At 41.4% G+C, this 23,905-nt stretch overlaps 1 protein-coding gene across 2 annotated transcripts in view; it reads right to left on the bottom strand.

Moving 5' to 3' along the window:
• Positions 1 to 23,905, bottom strand: part of gnaz (guanine nucleotide binding protein (G protein), alpha z polypeptide) — a 51,248-nt gene that overhangs the window by 14,040 nt on the left and 13,303 nt on the right. Inside the window, exons 1-2 of one of the 2 annotated variants that reach the window (XM_080864261.1) lie at positions 20,836 to 21,142; positions 3,204 to 4,512 (exon numbers count right to left, since the gene is read on the bottom strand). In XM_080864261.1, coding sequence (XP_080720387.1) covers positions 3,204 to 3,926 — 723 coding nt within the window. In that variant the 5' untranslated portion in view covers positions 3,927 to 4,512; positions 20,836 to 21,142. Of the gene's footprint in view, positions 1 to 3,203; positions 4,513 to 20,835; positions 21,143 to 23,905 lie in introns of those variants that run through there. The other variant, XM_080864262.1, reaches the window with a different exon arrangement.

Genomic DNA, 23,905 nt, shown 5'->3' with positions numbered 1-23,905 from the left:
TGCTATGTGTGGTTGTTCCCATTCACCTGCCTGAGCTCACAATGATCTGTGTAAATTAGAGCTTCTAAAAAATGCATTTTTTTTCTTCTCTTTGTCAAGTTGCCCGAGAAAGATCAAAACTTGCTTTTGCAAAAATGCTTAATGATTAAATTATTACTTTGAGCCAAAGAGCATGGATATCTTTCCTCTTGCTTTTCCAGCCAAGAATTCCCCTTGACACAAGTGTGAATTGCATTAATTGTCCAACTAAAGAATAAAACTGTGTATTCACAGTCAAAACAACTTTACATTGAGGGCAATGATAATGATAATGGCCGAACTGCTTTGAGCTGACAAAAAGGCAACAGTAACTGCAATGACCACTTGTTACAGCTGATATAAGCAAAAGAGCATCTCTGAATCCAAACCTTGTACCACTCCTGTCATCTAAGAACGGAAAACTGAAGCTATCAGTTCGCAGAGGCTCACCAAAATTGAACAAGAGAAAATTGGAAAAATGTTGCCTGGTCTGATGAGTCTCAATTTTCTGATGGTAGGGTCAGAATTTCTTGTAAACAACATAAAAAGATGGCTACATCCTACCTTGTATTAAAGGTTCAGAATGCTGGTGATGGTGTAATGGTGTGGGAGATATTTTCTTTGTACACTTTGGGCCCTTTAGTAACAGCTCCACAGTCTATCTGGATGCTGCTATTGACCATGTCCATACTTTTATGGCCACAGTGTATCTTCTGCCATGACACGAAGTTCCAATCATCTCAAACTGCTTTCTTGAATGTGGCGGTGTTCAAGACACAGTTCACTTTACTCAAATGGCCTCCACAGCAGCCAGATCCCAATCTAGTAGAGCACCGCTGAGTCGTAGTAGAGTGGGAGCCGAGTCTGCAACAACTTTGTGATGTTATTATGTCAATGTGGATCAAAATCTTTGAGGAACCTTTCCAACACTTTGAGTCTATGCCACAAAGCATTAAAGCAGTTCTGAAGGCAAAAGAGATCCAACCCAATACTAGCAAGGTGTCCCCAATCAAGTGGCTGATGAGGGCATTTTTGGTTTTTAAATTCATAAGTATATCATGCATTTTCCTGACAATCCACATAACTCCCCTTCCTTTGGATTTATACACTCTGATAGCTTTCCTCGCCTTTGTTTGAATAATAAAAGTTGTTTTTCCTTGCACCAGTTAACTCCCATTGCTATACAGTGCCTGCACAATCTGCTAATTCTCACAGGTACAACCTCACACTTTATTCTGTGAACTCAATTAACACCATACTGCATTTTCTCCTCAGACTTTATTTTTAACCTATAAAGCTAATTGATTTCATGTTCCAACCTGGCTCGATGTACACCCTGTTTTATCCGGGTAACCCATGCATTATCAGGCCAGTCCACTTCCAGCAATGACCAAGTTTCCTCTGCGCTTGAGCTATTTCTGGAGTTGACTGTAAAACATCAAGGTGAAAGTGGATGCTGGGATCGTGGAAAAAGTGAAGCAAGAGACGATCTCCCCTCATAACCAAATACAATTATATTGTTGATCCTCCGTTATCCCGGAGGCAGTTAAACAAGAAGTAACTTTTCTAAAACACTCAGATAAGATGATGAATATGCTATGGAGAAGAAATCGTTTAAATTCCAAAACCATGAAGAGAAGATAACAAACACAAGCCGTTCCCCTCTTTTAGACAGATATAAAATAACTGTGATTACTACATTAAGGCAAAGAGAATCCATTTCACCATCCAAAAACATTAGATAAGGAACTTAAAATGTAGATAAGGCTTTCTAAATTGAAAACTAAAACTATAAATGAAGTTCAGTAAAGCAGTATCATTCCGTGTTTTGAGTAGTCTTGGGTACCATGTCACAAGTGGCTACCAGTCTGAATTAATGTGGCTAAGTTCATTTTTGTTTATTGTGGTAATTACATTTGTTGCACAAGCAGTTATCAGAAATTTTATTGGCGTCACAGCTGTAACAGCAGCACCTGTCAGCAGCAGCACATGGTTTGGTTTTGCTCAGTGGTGTGTTTTGCAAATTTTACACTGTAAAGTGACAGCATTACAAAATGTTCCCACACAGAAAACAAACGCACAAAGTGGAACCACAGTTTACTGTTTTTCGGTGGGTTTTTTTTTGCACATTTAGCCCAAGGTAGGAGAAGAGCTTCATGTTTTAATCGAGAGAACTATTTTGGAATCTGGATTTATGCAGAGAATTAAAAAGTCCTAGATCCTTTGCCTGTTGAAAAATAAAAATGACAAAAAATCTTTGTTTTCCTTAGAAGAGATCATGCAACCAAAGTTCCCTAAATTTGGATACTGTGCATTTGCTCCCTTCAGTTTGTCTCTATTAACAGTTGCCTGCCAGGGTTTTCAGGAAAATGTGCAATTAATAATTTTATTGGTTTAGAGGAGACCAGACTAAACATACAAGTTATGTAAGCCTCAATGGCTTTACTGAGTAATCTTTATTTCTTAATTGTTCCAGGAAACTCAGTAATCAAACTACACAATTGTTACCTTAATTGTCAGCAAATATCTAACAGCACCGATTCTAAAAAGTGTTTTGAACATATCCCTTAATACTTTCAGAGTGATGTTATAGCAAACAATTTCTGACACGAACTAAAAACCATGTGTGTCTCGGTGGATCCATGTGACCACAGGAGGCTTATCTGTGCTCTAGAAGGGGATGCACAGAGAGGAAGTGACACAGCAAAAATGACTTTTCGGAAGCCATTTCTTACATTGATTGTTTCATAGCATGAATATCCAAGCTGTGAAACTGAACTACAGTTCACTGGCAGGTGATTATTAGATATCTCTGCTTTTAAGTTTGCCTGTCAAAGAATCAGAAGTAATCTTACAGACTAGGATGCTGCTGATAAGATAAATGGTACCTAAAATCCACACAGTAAATCGGATAAATGGTGTTTGTTGTATAAAAGAGATGAATTGTCTCCACTTTAATGTTCTAATCTGATGGTGAGAAACATCCCTCTCTCATGACTGCAATTAACTTTTAACAAGAGATAATAATTACTGAATTTGTGCAAATTGGGTAGATATTTGCCTTGTCCCTCTTCACACTACTCTGAGTGGCTGCTGCCTGTCTGCATTTGTTTAGGCATCTGTGCATAAGAGCATTTGCACTGTCAGAACAAAAGTTGGGCCTTTTTAAAGCTGAATTTTCTTACCGTCTGGTTGTCCTCGTAGAGTTTGAGGTCATAGCCGCTTAGCTCAACACAGAAAATGATTGCTGTCACGCCCTCGAAGCAATGAATCCACTTCTTTCTCTCCGAACGCTGTCCGCCCACGTCTACCATCTTGAAGGTGAGCTCCTTAAAGGTGAACTTGTTCTCCACAATCCCAGTGGTCATGTCACGGGATCGTAGGATGTCCTCGACCGTGGGGATGTACTCGGGTGCAGAAATGCGGTCCAGGTCATTTAGGTAGTAGGCAGTGTTGTCCTCTAAGTGGTATTCATTGGATCGTTGAAAGCACTCCTGGACCCCTGAGTCTGCCCACAGACGTTTCATTACCCCTAGCAGCTCTGGAGTAATCTCCCCCTTGCTCTCAGCTGGCCCTGTAAGGGCAAAGAGCTGCACAGCATCATAGGCGCGGTCAGGATTGTGAAAGTCAATTTTAAGAGTGCTGAGAGCACGGATGATGCGGGTGAGAGAGTCGATGGCATTGTACAAGATGAGTGGCTTGTACTCCTTGCAGGCTTCCAGATTGAAGCCTCCACTGTGGATGATTTTCATCTGTTTGACTATGGTGCTCTTGCCAGAGTTGCTGGTGCCCAGCAACAACAGTTTGATCTCACGCCGCTGCCGCTGACTCTCTGAGCGCAAGTGGCGGTCGATCCGCCGCGAGCGCCGCGCCGCTTCCTTCTCCTCCGAGCTCTGACGGCATCCCATGGTCCTCCACCACGTGGTAAACCCAAAGGAACTCGTGCTGCTACTTGATGGGGAAGCAAATAGTAATGAAGTGGTGACTGAATATGTGGCGGTAGAAGGAGAGAAGAGGGGGTTTTGTGTGTACGAGCCTTCAGAGATCGAGAAAGAAGAGATTTCACAATAGACTAGTTGAGGACAAGACAGGAAAGCTACCACACTGACGAGTGACTCAGGAGTGTTTCATGCTTTTTGTTCAGGGGCAGTCTGTGAGTTCTGTGTGGGCAGAACCCAGACTTGTGGGATGCCCACACAGTGGCCTGGCTCTGAGGTCTGACTGCCTACTGAAGCCTGGGGTTCATAGCAGGGGCTCCCCCTGAGGAAATGTTCTGGAGGAAGGTTCGAGAACGTTCAGTGTATGTCAGTAGAGAAAGTGTTTAGGCTTGATGCGAGCAAATAGCAAACCCCTTTCACTCTCTTCCCACATGGCTCTTGCAGTGTTTTGCCCTTCTTCAGCCTCTGAAATCATCCACCAAAGTTGTATCTTTGGCCTGTTTTGCTTGGTCTTCCTGTGGTGAAATATCTCCCAGTCAACTGAAGGCCTCCAAATCTGCCAACACACAAGACAGAGAGGAGTCGTGAGCAAGATAAATAGCAACAGTTTTATTAATGACAATTGTGCTGAAGCGACAATTCATTATATATGTTTTTGTTTTTCTGGAGGTTAGAAGCTTACTTCAGCACAAATAGTTACCACTGGAGGAATTAACACTTACCTACTTTGTCTGGTACCTACACAAACAGATCAGCTGACAACAGACTCTCTCCTAGGGGAGTGAGGTTCATATCATGTCCATTTTTTGTGCAATTATAGACAATATGTTTTCATTTGCTTGTAATGGATTGTATTTTTTGCATCTTAAGTCTATGGTTATAAAAGCGAAAGTTACATTTAAAAGCTCCATTTGGCAATACCTTTTAAATCAGTCATAGTATTTACTGTGAAAATACCATGTTTTACATTTTGTAGTTAGACTTTTTGCAGTACAAACTTGAAGTAATCTTTTTTTTTTGTCTGTCACATCATTGTGGAGGAATTTTGCTCCACTCTTCTTTACAGCGTTGCTTCAGTTCATTGAGGTTTGCAAGAATTTGTTTCTGCACAACTCTCTTAAGGTCTTACCACAACACTTCAGTCAGGTTGCGATCTGGACTTTGACTCGGTCATTGCAACAACTTGATCTTTCCTTTTGCAAACATTCTGTTGTGGATTTGCTGCTGTGCTCGGGATAATTGTCTTGCATGACCCAATTTTAGCAAAGTTTGAGCTGTCAGATAGATGGCTTCACATTTGACTCTAAAATACTTTGGTACACAAAGGAGTTCATGGTCCATTCAATGATTACACGGTGCCCAGGTTGTGTGGCTGCAAAACAAGCCTGAATCATTTGCCCTAAACCACTATGCTTAGTATGTGGGATGCCCACACAGTGTGCTGATATGCCGCCTTTGGTTTTCACCAGATGTAGAGCTTTGCATCTTAGCCAAAGATCTCCACTCTGGTCTTATCTGTCCAAAGGACATTGTTACAGAAGTCCTGTAGTTTGTTGAGATTCACCTTTGCAAACCTAAGCTGTGCTACCATGTTCAATTTAGAGAGAAGAAGCTTTCTATTGGCAACCCTTCAAAAAAGCTATACTTATTCAGTTTTCTAATTGTGCTGTCATGAACTTTAACTAAGATGTAGCTCAGGTTGGGTTTTTTTCTGGTTTTTTTTATTTATTTATTTATTTATTTATTTTCTGAGCATTGCCCTGGGGTGAATTTGCTGGGATGTCCACTCTCAAGAAGATGGTGGCATTGTGTTAACACACACTTGAATGCTCCAGACCTGCAAACTGCCAAAACTCCTGCTTTTATAGAGATGCTAACACTTATTGATGGTCAGTTAATCTCTGTATTTTATTATTAGTATCTGGTGTCCTCTTTCCCTCTTCTTTCTATGTAAGCAGTAAGTGTGCTTACTTTTAAAAACTTCTCTGATTGTAACTATTAACATTTTGCTCGAAGACTGGGACTAAGTCGTTATCCAAACAAGCTGCATACTAAAGGCCATAGACGTACTTATGGTAGGTGTTTGAATGAGGGAGCTCTAAAGGTGCTGGTAGATTTATTTCTGAGCTCGAGGGAGTAGGGATAGCACTGCTTTTGGTTTTTATGCCAAGCCAAGCTCTAGCCTAGTATGACATTATTATCTGCATATTTATGCAAAACTGAGAAGAAGAAATGAAAAATAAATGCACTATTGATTCTTCCTTGATCCAGCAGATAGTTACTGAAAGCATGCTTACTAACCTGCACACTTCCCATTTAAACATTGTCATAATACCTATGTTCTGCCTCTTCAGATTACTTCCCTTAACAGGAGTCTTTTGTTACCACTTACTCTGAGGCAAGCTAACCCTGCCTATCCACTTAACAGTACCACACACAGACTCATTTTATACACAATCAAGGTCAAACATAGGATTGAACCAGGCGAGATAAACTAAAAAAACAAAAAACAAACAAACACTATCCACCGTTTGAAAGGGAAGTGATGCAGTGTAAACAAAAATGTGTTTTCTCTTGCAAACAACAGCATCTCATGCTAGTTCCCTCACAAGCCAGTGTCTCTACCTGCACTCTTTCTGCGCTGGTGTTCAGTAAAACAAGGTGAAATGCTTATTTACTATCAAAGTGGAAAATAACAGGCTCAAGCCAGCAGGTGCCTCTCATGCTTTCATGCTACTGCAAAGCTCTTACTCTTTGTCCAGTCATATGTGTGGCTATCTTTCATATTTCACATGCAAATAGTTTTCGTTCATCTCCCATTTTCATACATTATTTGCATATGGCATCACTTTTATTTAAATAAAACAAATACTGCATTGGAAGAAGCTTGGTTGCTTGAATTTACATAAATGTCTCAAATGTCCAGAGGCTGACGTGAATAATTACAAGCAAGAATAACTGTGCTACTGTTGTTTCTATCAGATTCAGCAACAAATGGGTGCACACTGGAACAGACTAAGCGATGGCAGAATATTGGTATTATCTTTAGACACACACAGAGAGAAGGAGAGCACCTTTTTTTACTCTGGTGCGTGGCGTCCACTCTTCAAAAGACAAAGGACAACAAAGCAGAACAAAGCCATAATAAAGCATCATGACACAGACAGAAAAGAGAGTTGGTTCCTGGCTTCAGGCACCTTACTACCCTCTCAAAATGGCAAAGCCAGCCAAACCGGTTAATGCACATCACTGATTTTTAGAGCCCATGAAACACATTAAAGCTGCGTGCGAAGTCATTCCATTTTGTTATTTCACAAATATGCAGCTCTGACATTTCTGCACTTTTTGAAGTTATACCTCTTATTTGATAATTTCTGTGGAAGTAGTGCACTGGTGAAGTAATATTAGACACATTTACACACTGCATGGAGAGGAACGTGGCCTTTTTCTTCCTTACACATGGATAACTAGAGCATATCGCAGCAGGAACCCACAAAATTTTAACAAAAAACAAACACAAATTAATTAGGAAAGTGCCTAGAGGATGAAAACATGCTTACTCTTTGTAACAAATTATACAGTCTAGTTTAAAGTCGAAATAGCTCCAAATGCAAGCGACAGCAAATAAATAATTAGCTTTTAAAGGTCAAGAAAATATCATTTCTATATCAGGATTTCACATCATGCTTACAGTGCCAACTTTACTTTACAAGGATACATCTCAGGCTTTGGTAAAACTTACAAAGAGTTTGGCGCAAAGACTTAAAATGTAATTGTAACCAGACACAATACTATCACAAAGGCCCCAAATTCATTCCACAGCATGACAACAACCCCAAATATATCCAGGCAATATACAACAGATGCCACTGTGACCTGATCTCAACATCATGGAGCCAGTTCAAGAATACATGAAGACAGATGAAACTAAAGGCGCCTACAGACTGTGGGCTTTCAGCAGTCTTGTAAACTGCATGCCGCTGTTGACAAAAAGACCTCTGGACGACACACACAAGCAGCATTTCTGATGTCACAAATGACGTGAAGCCTATGAGCTGGTTCGAGTCACATAGGGTCATTTATGTAGCGTGCCTCAGTCTCCTCACGCCATATCTCAAGCACACCTCACCAGTTTTTTTTCTGTGTATTTAAGCTGATGAATTTCCCATCGTGACATTTAAGCATTGCTGCCTGCAGATTCAACCATTCCACCACCCCAACATCCACCGATAGGCTCCAGGAGGATATTTACTCATCACTTCACAATTTTTATCAAATTTTTGTCTTCTTTTTCCCTTAGTCTGTGTTTTGCCACAGCTCTCTTTTTTATCTTTTCTCTTTCTCTTCATCCACCACCATCACCAACCAGTTATAGCAGATGGTCGCCCCTCCCTGAGTCTGGTTCTCTGGGAGTTTTTACTTCCCACCATTGCACAGTGCTTGATCATAAGGGATCGCTTGAATGTTGGGGTTTTCTCCAGAATACCGCAGGATCTTTACCTTGGGGCGGCCGTTGCTGTGAATTGTTACACACCTGAACTGAATTGAATATTTGCACTAGATGGCAAACTCTAACTGCATCCTGCTGCTGTAATAAATCATGTGAGTTAGTAACTTTGTTTTCTTTTTTTGTTGCCTCCACTTATTCCACTTGGGTTTGTTTTTGTATTTTTTTTTTTATTATGCCAATGTATTTTTGATTATTGTGCGCTTTCATGTCTCGCCCTATAGGTTGCTCAGTTGACCACAGTTGCACTACATGGACAAATGTGGGACACCTACACATCACACCTACAGGAGCCGTTTAACCATGGAAACCTGTGCAATGAAGCTCTCAGGGGAAATTTGTTGTGCTGATGTTAATGCCAGAGGAGGTTTGTAACTAAAGAAAATAAGTCAACAGAGCACTGGTGACTTTTACACACAATGTGTCACAGTGCTTACAGTTGACGGTGACATATCCATTAGAAGACATTTCACAAACTGACTTGTTGAAAAGGTGGCATCTTGTTCAATTACAACATTGGAATCCAGCGAGCTCTTTAGAACAACGCATTCTTTCACAAATATTTGGAAAGGCAGACTGCATGGCTCTGTGTTTGATTTTATACACCTGAATTCAAAGATTAATAGGTGTGGCCCAGTACTTTTGTCCATATAGAGTATTTTTAGTTGCAACTACCAACTTTGAACCTCTCTCACAGTGCAACACTGGAGCACTGTAAGATATAACGATTCTCTCCTGTTGGTCAGTTTTTGTCTGGGAAAGTGCAAAATTGCTCAGCTTAACACAGCATGAATCCACTACAAGGTCTCAAAGATCATTGGAGGAGCTCACCTTGCAAATGGATTGAAAAACTGTTTGCAAGTCTACAATACAAAGCTTCTCCTGTTTGTTTGTTTGTTTGTTTGTTTTGTTGCATTGACTAAATACACTAACTATTGATTTGATTTTGCTGCATTTTGCACAAAATAGTTCTGAATATTTGTACTAGAACTATTGCAGACCGTCTTCTAGAAAGTGAGTGTTATGGGTACATCGAATGACTGAGTATCAGCGTGGAGGCCGAGTGATGAGTGAATGCAGAGCCACGGGGGCCAGGCAGAAAGGACAGCATCTTGATGCATCATGAGGGCTGAAGAAATCTGATAGCCATCATGTGACAGAGCCTGGTCACTCTCTTGCCTTTCCTGCACAGCTCTGGCTGCACACGGCCCATCATCTCCCCCTTCACTACTGCTCCCAGAGGCTTACCTCTAATTATTAATTCACCATGCTGCAAATAATTACAATCACACGATTGATTCAAGATGAGTATATGCAGTCACGGTGGTTTCTGTTGTATAACCTCTCCTACTGTCCTACTGCTGTAGTTATTTAGCCCACGAAAATGCTCTTACAATTAGGGTCAGTCACATTAGATTGAGTGGCGATTTTAATCCATTAGAGGCTGAATGGTATTGCTCAGACATGAAATTTGTTCAAAGAAAAATGCATTATGTAACGACTACAGATGACTTACCAGAATGGACAGTATGTGAACAAACATTGACATCTCATACTGATGTTTAAACACACAGGAAGGATCACACCATATAGGTAGGTAGGGAAAGTGTTTCTTTTAGTCACATCAGTTAAAAGCCTTAGTTTTTAAACAGAATTTAAACATTAGTTAAAATTAAACTGGAGTGGTGACCAGATCCTGACAGTGAACTTAGTTTTCCGGATAAGAACAGCAATTAGAAAGCATGTTTGGAAGATCTGATTGCAGCTAATGAAGACATGTTGCTGAAGTCTGCTTTGTGAAATGAAACTTATGTCAACGGAATAACGGTGCTGAGATGTGCAATGATGAGACTGACAAATGCAGTACAGAACTGCTGGTGATATGCAGAATGGAAATTCTACTGTTTTTATAAATGAAAAGGAAAAATGTCGAATGTTAAAAGAAAGGTGAAAAGTGCAGGTGTGCTTTTAGTCATCTTGTAATGGTTTATGAATGAGGTGAGCAGGGCTGTGTGTGTGTGTGTGTGTGTGTGTGTGTGTGTGTGTGTGTGTGTGTGTGTGTGTGTGTGTGTGTGTGTGTGTGTGTGTGTGTGTGTGTGTGTGTGTGTGTGTGTGTGTTTTAAATCCATGGCCAGCGGGCTTCAGTTTCAGTTGTTGTATTGCAAAAACCCCTAACCTAAGAATACTGTCTCCAACAGGTAATAAGCAGGCAAGTTAATTCACAGGCAGATTTATTATTTAATCAGCAATTGTTGAAATCCATACTGAATGAATCCAAAAGGTAGGACATTTATTATGACTAATGTCTCAGTCACACTAGAGTGAAAATGAGGCAGCAAAGACCTTGCAACTAGGTAGTCTGATTATTGCATTTTTTTTTTGTTTTATTTTTTTTTTTTGCATTTGGTTATGAGTTGAAAGAAATCTACAGTCACAGGTTGCAAGTAGTTGCAGTAACAAACTGGTTGAGTGTGTAGCACCCTCAACCTCTTGGTGACCACTTACAAGGTGATTGTGCAGATGTGGTAAGAAGCCCATCTCCAAACAATCACAGTCCGACTCAGACTGACTCAAATTGCCAAAGGTTTGCAAATAACTGCTATCTAATTAATAAACGCAGACAGGCCAACTCCAATTCCTATATTAAAGTAAAGTACGCCAACTAGATCACTATTTATGGAGGAGTTTCTGAATTTTGGATTCAAATCTATGAGTTTCAGGCCATTCTTGTGAATTTCTGTGTATGTAGACAGCAACAGAATTGCCATTTTAATCGAATGATTACAGTTAACCATTATCACAAAGAGACTGCATGCAGTTCAATTGCAAGGTGATGACAGACTAAATGCAGACTGACTCTGTCCTATTACCATTTTATTGAAGTCTTAGTGCACCAAAGTTGCTTTGAAGATGCCAACTGAGTGCGAGTTGTCCCTGTCTGTGAAGAAACCATTTTAAAGTTCATTGCACACATTTGCAATCATTTTGGTCATGCTACAGTCTCCCACCAGTTTTCCCTTGTGTGACTGTAATATAAGCAGAACTATCTGGGAAGTGGCACCTGTGACGTGAAACTGCAACTATTTCATTTAGTGTTTCTAATAGGATCACACAGAAATTCACATGTAATTCTTCTTGATGAACACTTATCAGCCGCAGCATTAAAACCACTGATAGGTGGTGTGGATGACCTTGCGTTGTGTATATCACATTTTTTCCCAATGTAATGTTCCACTGGGAACCACTGGGTCCAGGTAGCACCAGTCACGGCATGTTTGTAGACCACTCCAGCCTCCTGAAACAGGACAGACTGCCCCACAAGTCCCAAAGATTCCGCAGGAGTGGGTTGGGAAAGACACGAGAACAACGAGGACTTCACCCAACTTTCTGGAGCCCAGTCCAGTCGAGCATTTGTACCCTGTGCTGGAACAGTGCTTATGTGTTCTGACCAAAAGGCATCTGTTTTGCTGACTGAAAGCTTGCTTACTGCTCACAAAAAAAAGTTACTAGTAAGTAAGCAACTTACTGGAATCAAGATAAAGAATTTTCTTCCCCTGTTTTTATAGTCATATCTGAAACCTCAGAAATGAAACAGAAGCTAATCTCTAAATATAAAGCAGTGATCAAACCTTTGAGTATGTCATTTTTCACTTCTGCCTTCAGAGTAATTGTCGTATTTATATAGAAAAGTCCAGTCTAAAACGAAACTGAGGTGTTCTCGAGTAAGAGATTCTTAAAAACCATCAGCCCTTAAAGCCAGTTGCCCAATCATGTGATTACCACAGAGGTGGTGAATAATCTGAGATGACTGCAACTTCCAAGAAGTTATGAATAACACCATTTGGTACAGACTGGATTTTCTTAAGTCAATTTGACCGACAGGTGATGATGCAATAAGTTTAAAAGCTTTCTTTCCTAAATGAAGGTATATATAAGAAAATGCCCTCATCTGTCAGGCTGGCATTGACACAGTCATGGATATTATTTGGAGCTGTGCTCATGTTTTTATGTTACTTCTACCATAAATATTTAAAAAAAAACACATCCACATTCATACAGCAAAGACTCTTGAAACAAGGAAGTGTTTTATTTGGAAGAAGATGAGAATTTTATATTTAGCTCGGTAAAAACTAATTTGAATTGAAGGCATGTGATTCACATCTTATACAGTATTTTCCTGAATACTTTGGACCACAACATCATTGTGGTTGATGCACTACACATGACTGAAATTAAGTCTGAAAGCTCAAACTGCCTTTTAGCTGCTCCGGCTTCAGATACAGAGAAAGCGAGTGAGTGAAGTAGATACCATATGGAGAAATATTAGAGATTATTACATTAGCCACAAAATGACTTGCAAACTTTAATCTTTGACAAACGTTACATGTTTATATAGCAGACATAAGCGGAGAGGCTTAAGTGGAGGGACCAGTGGCGCGTTTGATGTATTTCTACCCCCTTTGTGAGCCAGAAAATACCCGTCTACAAAACTGACATTGATTTTAAACTCAAATGCACTCTTGTGAGGTGTCATGGCAGTGTGCTGATAGACAGATAGCCTTACAAAGTATACAAAGCAGCTTTTGTGGTAATTCCTGCTACAGTAGGTGTCTCCAAAACCACATATTGGCTATTCATAAGTGAAGAGAGTTCAAACACAAAAGCCTCGCTCAACGTCACCTTCTTGAAAGAAATGAGAGAAGGCTGTAATATTCAGACACTTTTGTTTCATGTCCCTCTAAATCCACACCCGAACCTCTTGATCTAAATAACGCTACCCTTTGTCAGCAAAAGCCACTACTGCATGTTCGTGAGGACGCAAATCAGGTCACATGACATTCATGCAGGTCAAGTCCCATTTATCGGTTTGTTCTTACTGGATGTGACGACAGTGAACTCTTTTTTTATAGTTTCTTAGTTTTCCTTATTTGTTATTTTGGATACTTCAGGTCATTTTATATTAGTTTTATGTTCATCAAGTTATTGCATAATATCGTCTGTTTATTGTTTATTTTGCTTTTGTTTAGCAATGAAGTGCGCCTGTCATTTTGTGTGGTTGCATGCAGTTGTGCTGTGCGGTTACTGCTGATCAGTTTGTGCAGTTTTTTCATTCTGAACTCTGATTTCATCATTTGTAATGTTTCCAATTGTGCCTTTAGTGGTTTTGCAACAGTTTCCAATGTGGACTTGTAGGTGTCTGCACAAGGACAAGCAAGGACACCGAAGCTTTAGCTGCACGAGGCAATCACAGTTGTTAAGAATGAATTGTCTCAAGTTACATTTACAAAAAACAAGACATTTCACTCAGTGACTGATAACCTGTTGGTAACTGTCTTTTTTAAGTTACAATAATATATTGTGAAAGATGCTGCAGCCTTTCTATCATCGTTGCCAGCTTGATATACTTGAGTGGCTCCAGTGTGGAAATTATGACCCAGATAACCAGGATTTCTTATCACAGAAAATAAGAAAAAGACACTAAAATGGGCCTTGTGAAAAAAGTAATCATTTACAGGCAGCGCTGCTGACAAATTAGCTTGGAGCAGCACAAGCAGTTACATAACCCACTCTTAATTTTTCTTTTGTGTATGTTATTTAATTGTACTGCTGGGTTTGTGTGTTCTCATTTGTCCCAGTGGCATTCTGTTTAGGTCTCCTACCAAGAAGCAGAGCAGGGGCTGAGAGGAGTCTTAAATCAGTGCTGCTCGAGCTTCTGGAAAGGGTGCTGGAGATGTTACCAGTCTGGGAAGGTTTCCAGGAAATCTTACATCTAACAGCTAATACACAGCAAGATAAAATGGAACTGGTTACTGTGGCTATGACAATCTAAATCTCTCAAAAATCCTTGTGGGGAAACAAACAAATAAAAAAGGCTGGATTTTTTAACTATACTGCATTTGTTGTGTAGATAATTGCTGTCACTTTGCTTCCACGGGTAAAAAAAACAAACATAGATTGACTCTAATTGATAGATTATTCACTGTTGCGAGTATTATCATGTGAAGCAGGGCACGCTAGGCAGAAATCTAGCTAGATGAAGTAGGATGAAAGCACAGAGTGTGTTTATAGAGAGCTGCGACGTGTAATAGGACAGAAAGAATTGGTAAATAATATCTGGGTTATCTGAACGTTGCACTGAATGATTTTCATGTTTCAGTTCATTGACTGGCTGTGCTGCAACACAACGCTGCAGAATGAGCGACATAAAGCAGACAGTGAGTTTCATGCTTTGAGCTGCAAACTGATGCTAGCTGCTAATACAGATTCTGTAGATTATGGTGGTCCATGTGATGCTTTCAGATAAACATGCCATGTGTCTTGTCGATCGTGATAACTGAAAGGCACTCTGTTGGTTTGCATATCTCACAGGAATTAAATAAACAAAGTTTTCCAACCTAGAAGGCCCGGTTCTATGTGATGAGTCAGAGCTTTGTGGTCGCCCCACTTTACGTCACATTCACAGCTCTATTCAGCAGTTTGCACCTCTTTAGATTTAACCATATGGCTTAACCTTCATTTTTTTCTAATAACACACTAATAATCCTCACTTCTTATACATCAGCGTTCTTGAGAGGAGATTGGATTATAGTGAAAACTAAAGAAGCAGTAAGCCTTGTCATCCAGGCTGAGAGCTGATAGATAGTTAACAACATATATACACTGAAGAGGCATTTGAATGGGCTGTCAAAGAATAACTAGTCTAGTCTGCAGCCATGTGTCTGAGAAGCATCTGAGGAGAGGCATTCTGAGAACCTGTAATGACTGCACAGTTGCTTCAAAAACACGTGTCAGGAGACCAACCATTGGCTGGTGGTTGCAGTTAAGTGAACTCAAAATCACCAACATCACTTATGTTCCCTCTGTAAACACTCTTGAAACACTGTGGATCAAAAATGGCCTTAAATGCTCTTTTAAAAAAAAGTTCCATATCTGAGTCTGGTCATTGTAAACTCTTAATTTAGCCCTCAAAATTGTTTCTTTAACATTTCACGTTCTTACTTTCCATCACGTCCTCACCACAGACCTCTGAGGAAGATGCCTGCGTAGTATACACATGTGAGGACACAACTCATTCATTACTGAAAACAATGATGGGCAGTGTTCTCCTCTCTCCACTCCCCCAAAACAGTGGGCTATTTAGAGGGTGGAGACAGGGTGGGGGTGAGGTCGCTGTATGATAGATGCTTTTCCCTGATAATACTCTGTTTAATGTTCCTCATCTCAGCGGCTGTGTTCCCCCTTCTCTAATCCAGCGGGTCACACTGAATCACAAGGCCAGCCAGCGATGACAATGGCATGTTTGTGCACAGGCTGAGCCTGTACGCTGTGTGATGTGAAGGGATAAGATGGCACAAGGTGGACACTAGAGGCTCGCGTGCACGTGCTGCTGTATAAAAGCAAACGGGGGCGCGCATGCATGCCTTTGGATACAGTAGGCATTCTTCGGCTTTTGAACCGTATTAGGTAGATCAAATGCAGGTTGGTGCTATGAACACTGTAATCTGCATTCAAACACTCACTACAGCACAGCATTCATTTGGGTCATGACAGATAAGATAAACGCCTTCTCTAACAGAAGGAAATTGCGGGTAACAGACACTTTCAGGCTTCTACAACCCACAGGCATTATCTGCTGTTAGTGATTTGATAACGGGAACAGGAAAAAGAGAAACATCTTACACTGCAGCAGATGCAACACTTTAATTGCCATTAACCCACCCAATGAGCTCTGTAGAATTAAAGCACAAAGGACAATGACAAATGAAAAGGGAAAAAAGTGCTACTTAAACTATTAGGCGCAAACTATCTTTGATGTTACAGTGGGTTTCTGGTGCGGAAGTCTTGGAGATGACGATGAAGTATGTTTTTCAATAAATGAGTTCAATTAGACGAGTATAGTTTAACTGTATGTTGTGTGTTTACATGAAGAAAGAGCCTAGAGCATCGGCTATGTGAAAGTGCCGAACTTTATGGAAACAGCAAGGAGCAAGAAGAAGTCACCGAGATACACCACCAGCCTCACGTCATTTTCAGATGTTTTCTTGGAAAAGGCGACCTGCACGCCCTCATCAAAACAAAGAAAAGTGGCTGTGATCCAGAAAGCCTGAACTAAGAGTACAGACTGTAAAGCTTGCCTCTCCTTTTCTCTCTCTCTCTATATATATGTGGCATATATCAGCTTTCACTTCTTCCACTGAAGATCAACATCCCTCAGCAGTCGGTTGTAGGCCGTAGCCCTCGCTCACCACCACCCTCTCTCTCCACCACCTCCTTGTTGTCATATGACCACTGTTATGTGTGTGCAGTGGAACACAAAGTTGCTCTGTTAGTCCCCTCTGCTGTGCCCTCTCATCACTCAGATTTGAGTGCTGGAAGCAAGGCCCTCTTGCTGGCCTGCCTCAGGAAAACAGACAGTCCCCTGTATGCGACTACCAGCAAAGATTAGAAAGGAGGGCAACGAGAGAGAGAGAGAGAGAGAGAGAGAGAAGGATGAATTGAGCTGGTGTGGTTTTATATAACACCAAAGATAATCTAATCCTTACTCATTCACTGAACCCCACCCTAAGATTTTGTTCGATTCCTCTGACAGCTTTCCCTCATTGATGCTTTACTGTGAAGTCGATTATTAGCCCTTTCTACAATCAGCGGCTGCCTGTTGAAAATGAGCTGCCAAAGCATGTCTTACAGCTGTTTGTGTGGAGATGACACTTTGTTCCAGTACCTGGCTAGGATTAAAGACCCAAAACAAACACAAATGCTGAGCCAGCTGAACAGAGCGGTGCCCCGCCTGAACATAGCGGCAAAGCAGCTCAAACACACATACACACACACACATACCTTAGGGACACGCATTTCCTTAGTGTTTATTTAACCGTGCCTGCATAAAGATTGGGCTTCATGTTCACTCTCACAACTACCAAGACAAACGCTGTAAGAGTTGTGTGATAATTCTGCTGGTCCCCCTCCAGGAAATAAATGACACCTTAGATTAATCATTTTATTAAGTAGGCTGCTGAGGGAGCTACGCTCAGGCCCCCTTGGTACTTAACTGTAATAGAGCTGAGTTTAATTGTCCAAGCTGGTGGTGTGCTCACCTACAAGGTTAAAAAGATTGCTAAAAGTGCACCGGACGGTGACGCTGGCCTGCTCGGTGTTGCGAGTGACTACCTCAACAGCCGCTGTCACTTTAAAACCAACTGTGTCCCTGCTGTCCCCTGCCATTATGTCACCCAGTGGAATGGGTGTAGCAAGTAACAAAAGAGGTGGAAGGAGGTCAACTCAGCATAGGGTTTGCTACACTATTGCTCTTATTTGAATATGAAAAGCAGTGCAGTGTAACCGCACACTGCCACGTTTTATATATATATATATATATATATATATATATATATATATATATATATATATATATATATATATATATATATATATACATATAAGATGCTAGCAGGCAAGGCATACATGGAACACCATAACCAAGTGGCCGGCATAGTGTACAGGAACATCTGTACCGAGTATAACCTGGAAGTCCCGAGGTCAAAATGGGAGATGCCCCCAAGGGTGGTGGAGAATGACCGAGCTAAGATCCTGTGGGACTTCCAGATACAGACGGACAAAATGGTGGTGGCTAACCAACCGGACATAGTGGTGGTAGACAAACAGAAGAAGACGGCCGTAGTGATCGATGTAGCGGTTCCGAATGACAGCAATATCAGGAAGAAGGAACACGAGAAGCTGGAGAAATACCAAGGGCTCAGCTCAGAGAAGAGCTCGAGAGGATGTGGAGGGTGAAGGTAACGGTGGTCCCCGTGGTAATCGGAGCACTAGGTGCGGTGACTCCCAAGCTAGGCGAGTGGCTCCAGCAGATCCCGGGAACAACATCGGAGATCTCTGTCCAGAAGAGCGCAGTCCTGGGAACAGCTAAGATACTGCACAGGACCCTCAAGCTCCCAGGCCTCTGGTAGAGGACCCGAGCTTGAAGGATAAACCGCCCGCAGGGGCGTGCTGGGTAAAAAATATATGTATACATATATATATATAGGTTTATATATATATATGTATATATATAGGTTTATATATATATATGTATATATATAGGTTTATATATATATATGTATATATATAGGTTTATATATATATATGTATATATATAGGTTTATATATATATATATATATATATATATATATATATATATATATATATATATATATATATATATATATATATATATATATATATATATATATATATATATATACACTTGTTTTCTCCGACCTCACGTCCAAATGATCGGCATGAGGGTATCGTGACATTTTTAAGTGTGCGCGCGCATGTGCATGTGTGTGTGTGTGTGTGTGTGTTTGTGTCTGAAACTTGAAGGCCCATTATGTAAGCATGTGATTAACCTTTATACTTCACACTGGACCTTGTCATCCCTCATTTTAAAGCCAAGGTCATTGGTGACCTCTGACATTTGTAACATGTTGCAGGGAGAAGTGGAAAAAACAAACAAACTGCACAGTTGAAATGAAATAAGATGAATCTGTATTTAGAGCAGCGCACGTTGCTGACTGGAGCTGAAACATGCGAGATATAGGGAGAATGCAGGGAGAATGCAAAACGTTCACTGTTTTGCACCAAATCCTGGTTCAGGCTGCAATGTTACAGCCCACAGTTTCTTTCTTTCACCCAAGACAGGCATCTTCTCTTGAGATAGCATCACGATGCATCTGCAGGTTTTTGTTACAAGCTCTAAACAACAGGTCAGATCCCTTGAAGTCAAACATATGTGGGCAAAATGACTAATATCAATACCTTTTGTTTTACATTGATTTCAGTCATATCCTACTTGAAGATTGCATATGTGATTTACAAACAGAACGTTCATCGAAAAAGTGCTAAAAGTCTGGCCTTGTCTGAAAATACAAAGCATTTAGTTTCGTAGGAACACTAGATTGAATTTCCTGCTGCCCCTAATGGGTTTATCTGCATTTGTAGATGCTGTACGACAGTATTTCCTTCCACTTATTTTAATCAATCTACCATTTCTGAGCCATCCTGAGATCACTGGTCCTCAAGAAAGAAGAAGAAAGAAGGCGTGGTGGAATTTCCACCATCTTTGCCTTGCTTCACAGATGTCTCAGGGCCTCACTGGCGCTGCTGCTTTTGCTGGTGGAACTATCACAGACACATCCATCACTTTGTCTTCGCCCAGAACGAGCGCTGGCTTTCTACCACCGTGACATTAACACAGTCTTTTGGTCCCACTCATCCGTCCATTCTGTTCGAAATCTTGCCTTTCCTTCTTTCCCTCTCTTGCTCGATGCTGCATCAACCTCCGCCCCTCTGCCACATCTGCCTCCCTATCGTTAAATCCCTGGCCCCTCAACCCCTCCCTGCTTTGCTTTCTCTTTTTCTCTCTTGAGCATGTAACACAAACACACATACAATATACACAAATACACATGCTCTCCTGATGCTACACAAAAAATTCCAACTGCCACTTACAATAAATAAATAAATAAAAATACAGTAATGCTCTGTTGGAAATGTGAAATGTTGAGACAGAAAATGTTAGAAATTGCCCTGCTTTGCCTGCTGAGTAATGAACATGCTCTGCTTTCTGCCTCTTTCCCTCTTCTCACCGTCAGGATTTAAAATCATGAGGCAGACACAGACAGCTGGACAGAAAACAAACCAAATAAATCCCTGTTCAACATCCAGATTATTAATTGATGTAAATTTACCTCATGGGACAGCAAGCTCCACACTGGCAAATCCTACAATGTTCCCATGCCAGTGTCAGGCCACATTTTGCCTTCCTATCCCACTGTCTGCAGAACCAAGCTCCACAGGAATGGTACACCTCCCACTCCCACACTGCACGTTCACATTCAGTGTCTCGTAAAGCCAGTTGTAAGCACTGAACACCTGATCGTGTGTGTGTGTGTGATGGCGGTTTCGCTCATTTCCCCTCTTTCTGTTACACCTTATGGCCTGGACAGAGCATAGAGACATTCATACAAACATACAGCCTCGCACACGCACACACATTTAATCCATCCTCCACTTGCCCTATATACAGTAATTAAATTAATTTATCTGCACGCAGATAAAAGCATTCTATAAGAATTGAGGATGCTCTGGAGAGATGATGAGTCAAATTGCAAGCACAGATAGCAGCGTCCGCTGGCACAGAGCTAACAGGGTGGAGGAGGGGACTGGACAGGCTGCTTGCTTGCTTTGGTGCATTTTATGGGAAAATACAGTCTGCCTCAGCAGCAGAACGGCTTCAGTGAAATATCATCTTCCTGTCTCAAAGCAAGCCAAAATAGCGAAATAGGAAGCGTTGTGAGAGTGGCGAGGCTTACCGTGTTCACAAGCCAGCATCCATTTACAAAGGATACTGCAGACAAGCCCTTGCAGGGTGAGAAAGGCTCTGTACAAGCCACCTTTAGTCCTGCTGCTCCATCTTCATGCCTTCCTCATGTTCACAGGGTGAAACATTCACATATACATCTCTCTCTTCCCGCGGCCCTCTTTCTCTCTCTCTCTCTCGCTCTCATTAACGTCTGTGTTCTATATCCTCTCTTGTTTGCTTCAAGGCAGTTGAGACACTGCAGCGATGGGGGTGGAGGGTGTGTATATGCGTGTGTTTGAGTGTGTCAGAGACGGAGAGGCAGCGAGAGGGAGCGCAGGGCAGAAATGGAGGGAGGAGTCAGCAGGGATAGAGAGAGAAGGGGGAAATGGTCAGGATTAAATCATGAGAGTAACAGAGAGAGAGAGCGAGAGAGAGAAAGAGAGAGAAAGCAGGCTTTGATGGGGGAGCCACAGCATCCTTGCTTTATGCTAGAAAAACACACATTGGTATTTAAGCAATCCTGAAGGTTAGATTATAAGTATATATGGCAAGTCGATCTGCCCCTTAAAGAGCTGTCTCCTTGTTGACAGTGCAGCAGCAGGATTGGTTGTGATTTCATTGATGACTGAAAAAAAACATACAAGATAGGGAGAGAGGGAGGTGGAGGAGGGAACGGGACAGAAGAAGAGAGGAAGGGAGGGGAGAAATGACGACAAAGGAATGGGAGGGGGATTGGACGATGGTGTAATGTGCTGTTTCCGTGCCAACTGTTTCTGTGACAGTGTGACCACTTCCTTTAATGCTATTGGCTATAACAAAGAACTGATAGAGGCTTGGGCAAATGAGGCAGCGTGTCATGCGGGGTGTGAATGGGTTGTTCTTTTCCTGTGTTTCTTCCTCTTTTCGTTTATCTCTGAGAACGACAATAAAACAAATGTGTTTGACTAGACTGCGGCCACGGAGAACACACGCAAGTCTACCCCTAGAGACGTAACGATTGCACCGCTGGAGTGTGATTGCTTTGTCATTACGAATGCCGCTAGTGTGTGAAGAGACTCCCCTTATATTACTAACGCACAGATTCACACAGACACGCACACACCCAAATCAGACCGATCAACAAGAAAGAAATCCCCCAGATCAGGTTGCTCAGGGTGTGTAGTGTAATGCAATTGCCTGGACACCAACCCTGGTGTCATGAACAATGAGATAATTAATCGGCTATAGGCCAGAGCAAGTGCACATCTGGTGCGGGTGAACAACTTTGCCTCTCGCCAACCTTTCATCTGGGCCTTTTAATCCAGGCCGGCAGGCACGTGTTGTGCTGCTCCCATTCTTTCTCTCTGTCACTTTCCCCCTCGTCTCTCCTTATCCTTATTACCCCATTCAACGTCTACCAATATTTACTTTAAACACCCTGCTCCTTCCTCTTTAGCAGCTGTCAGGTTACGGCAGAAATCTTCCAAATCTCGGTTTCTGTGCAGAGGGAACTGTTTTCTGATAGATGAGTGACTGAAACTAAAAACATGGGTATAATAGCACACTCTAAGTCAGGTACACACAACCACAAGCGCCCACAGTGGGGAGCCCCTATCCGTATCATCGATTCAACAGAACAAGACTGCATTGAGGCTTCACTGGTGCACAGAGGACGGCACAGACACAACCTGCCTGTTCAGATAAGACGTTTTGGCTTTATACTCAGTCAGTGTTTTCACTTAGGCTTAGTAGCTGTTGTTGACATTTCACCTTCAAATGTCAAGCCAGTGATGACATACCTGTTGAAGAAGAGGAGATAAAGCTCCAGGTGTGACGGAAACATTTGCGTCAGGCATGTTTTGATGTATATGAATACAAAAATGTTCACACTCACACACACACACACAAATGATATGCACCGTTGCCACCATTTTTTCCCTCTGGTTCACATAACATCTTGACTCGTTTAAGTAAACACCTCGCTGATCTTATTTTGGTCTCCCCTTGTTGTACAAGCCGCTGTGCACTGAAGAGCACCAGTGTTTGGCGGCACACAGTCTCATACTGTGTTTTTTCATAACTGTTAACAACCAAGCCTCACGATTAACACACTGCTGTTCAGGCTACATTAAGTCTGGAGATAATCGTTTGGATGTAATGTTCATATAATTAAATGATAATGGCTTTCATCCTATATTTTCTTAATTTAAAAAAAAAGAATAAAAAAATATCACTGCTTTCATCTTTTTGCTGCTTTTAGACTCAAAACCGTTCTTTTTCTTCTTAAAGGGAGCGTGTTTTGCTTTTCCATTTATATCGTCACAGTGGTGGACTGTCATACTAAACATGGCAAAAGGTTTAAAATAAAGAGGTTAAAAGGCTATTAGCCAAAAAGTTCAGACTGCTCTAGACTCTATAGCAGCGGTCCCCAACCTTTTTTGCGCCACAGACCGGTTTATGTCCAACAATATTTTCACAGACCGGCCTTTAAGGTGTCGCGGATAAAAACAACAAAATAAAACCAGTACCAAAAAAAAGAAAATGTATTCATAACACATGGGAAAAGACCAAGTTAACGATTAAAAAACAACGATAAAAAACCTGAAAACCATCAATTTCACACCCGAGCTTCAACTCTCGCGGCCCGGTACCAAACGACTCCGGTCCGCAGCCCAGGGGTTGGGGACTGCTGTTCTATATGGTCGTCTCGGGCACATGGCTGACATGTGGCACACGGGAGGGTGGCCTTTAGGGGAGAGCAGGTCAAACAGCTTGTTTCAGACACCAGATGAAGAGCCACTATAAAATAAATGAGGATTTATTTTTGAACCGTGAATCATCAAAAGTTAACAGTAATAACAAATAAAAAATAGGGAGCTGCTATGGAGCATAAGGGCTTCACTTTAAGTAAGATTTAACATGCCCATGGAGATATTTCTGCAACAGCTAGTGTGTGCATGGCTACTGCAGAGTACAAGATCTTAAAAAGAAAGAGCATCTTAAAAGGAAATAGTTCACTTAAAGTAGTATGTAGCACTAATAGTGGCCCAAAATAAAAATATAAGTGAACTTAACAGATGAGTGATGGTCAAAAAGTGTTA

The sequence above is a fragment of the Rhamphochromis sp. 'chilingali' genome, assembly GCF_963969265.1.
Source record: "Rhamphochromis sp. 'chilingali' genome assembly, chromosome: 2".
In the NCBI taxonomy this organism is placed as follows: Eukaryota; Metazoa; Chordata; class Actinopteri; order Cichliformes; family Cichlidae; genus Rhamphochromis; species Rhamphochromis sp. 'chilingali'.
The sequence above is the reverse complement of the archived record's forward strand: the minus strand, read 5'-3'. Positions and strand labels throughout refer to the sequence as shown.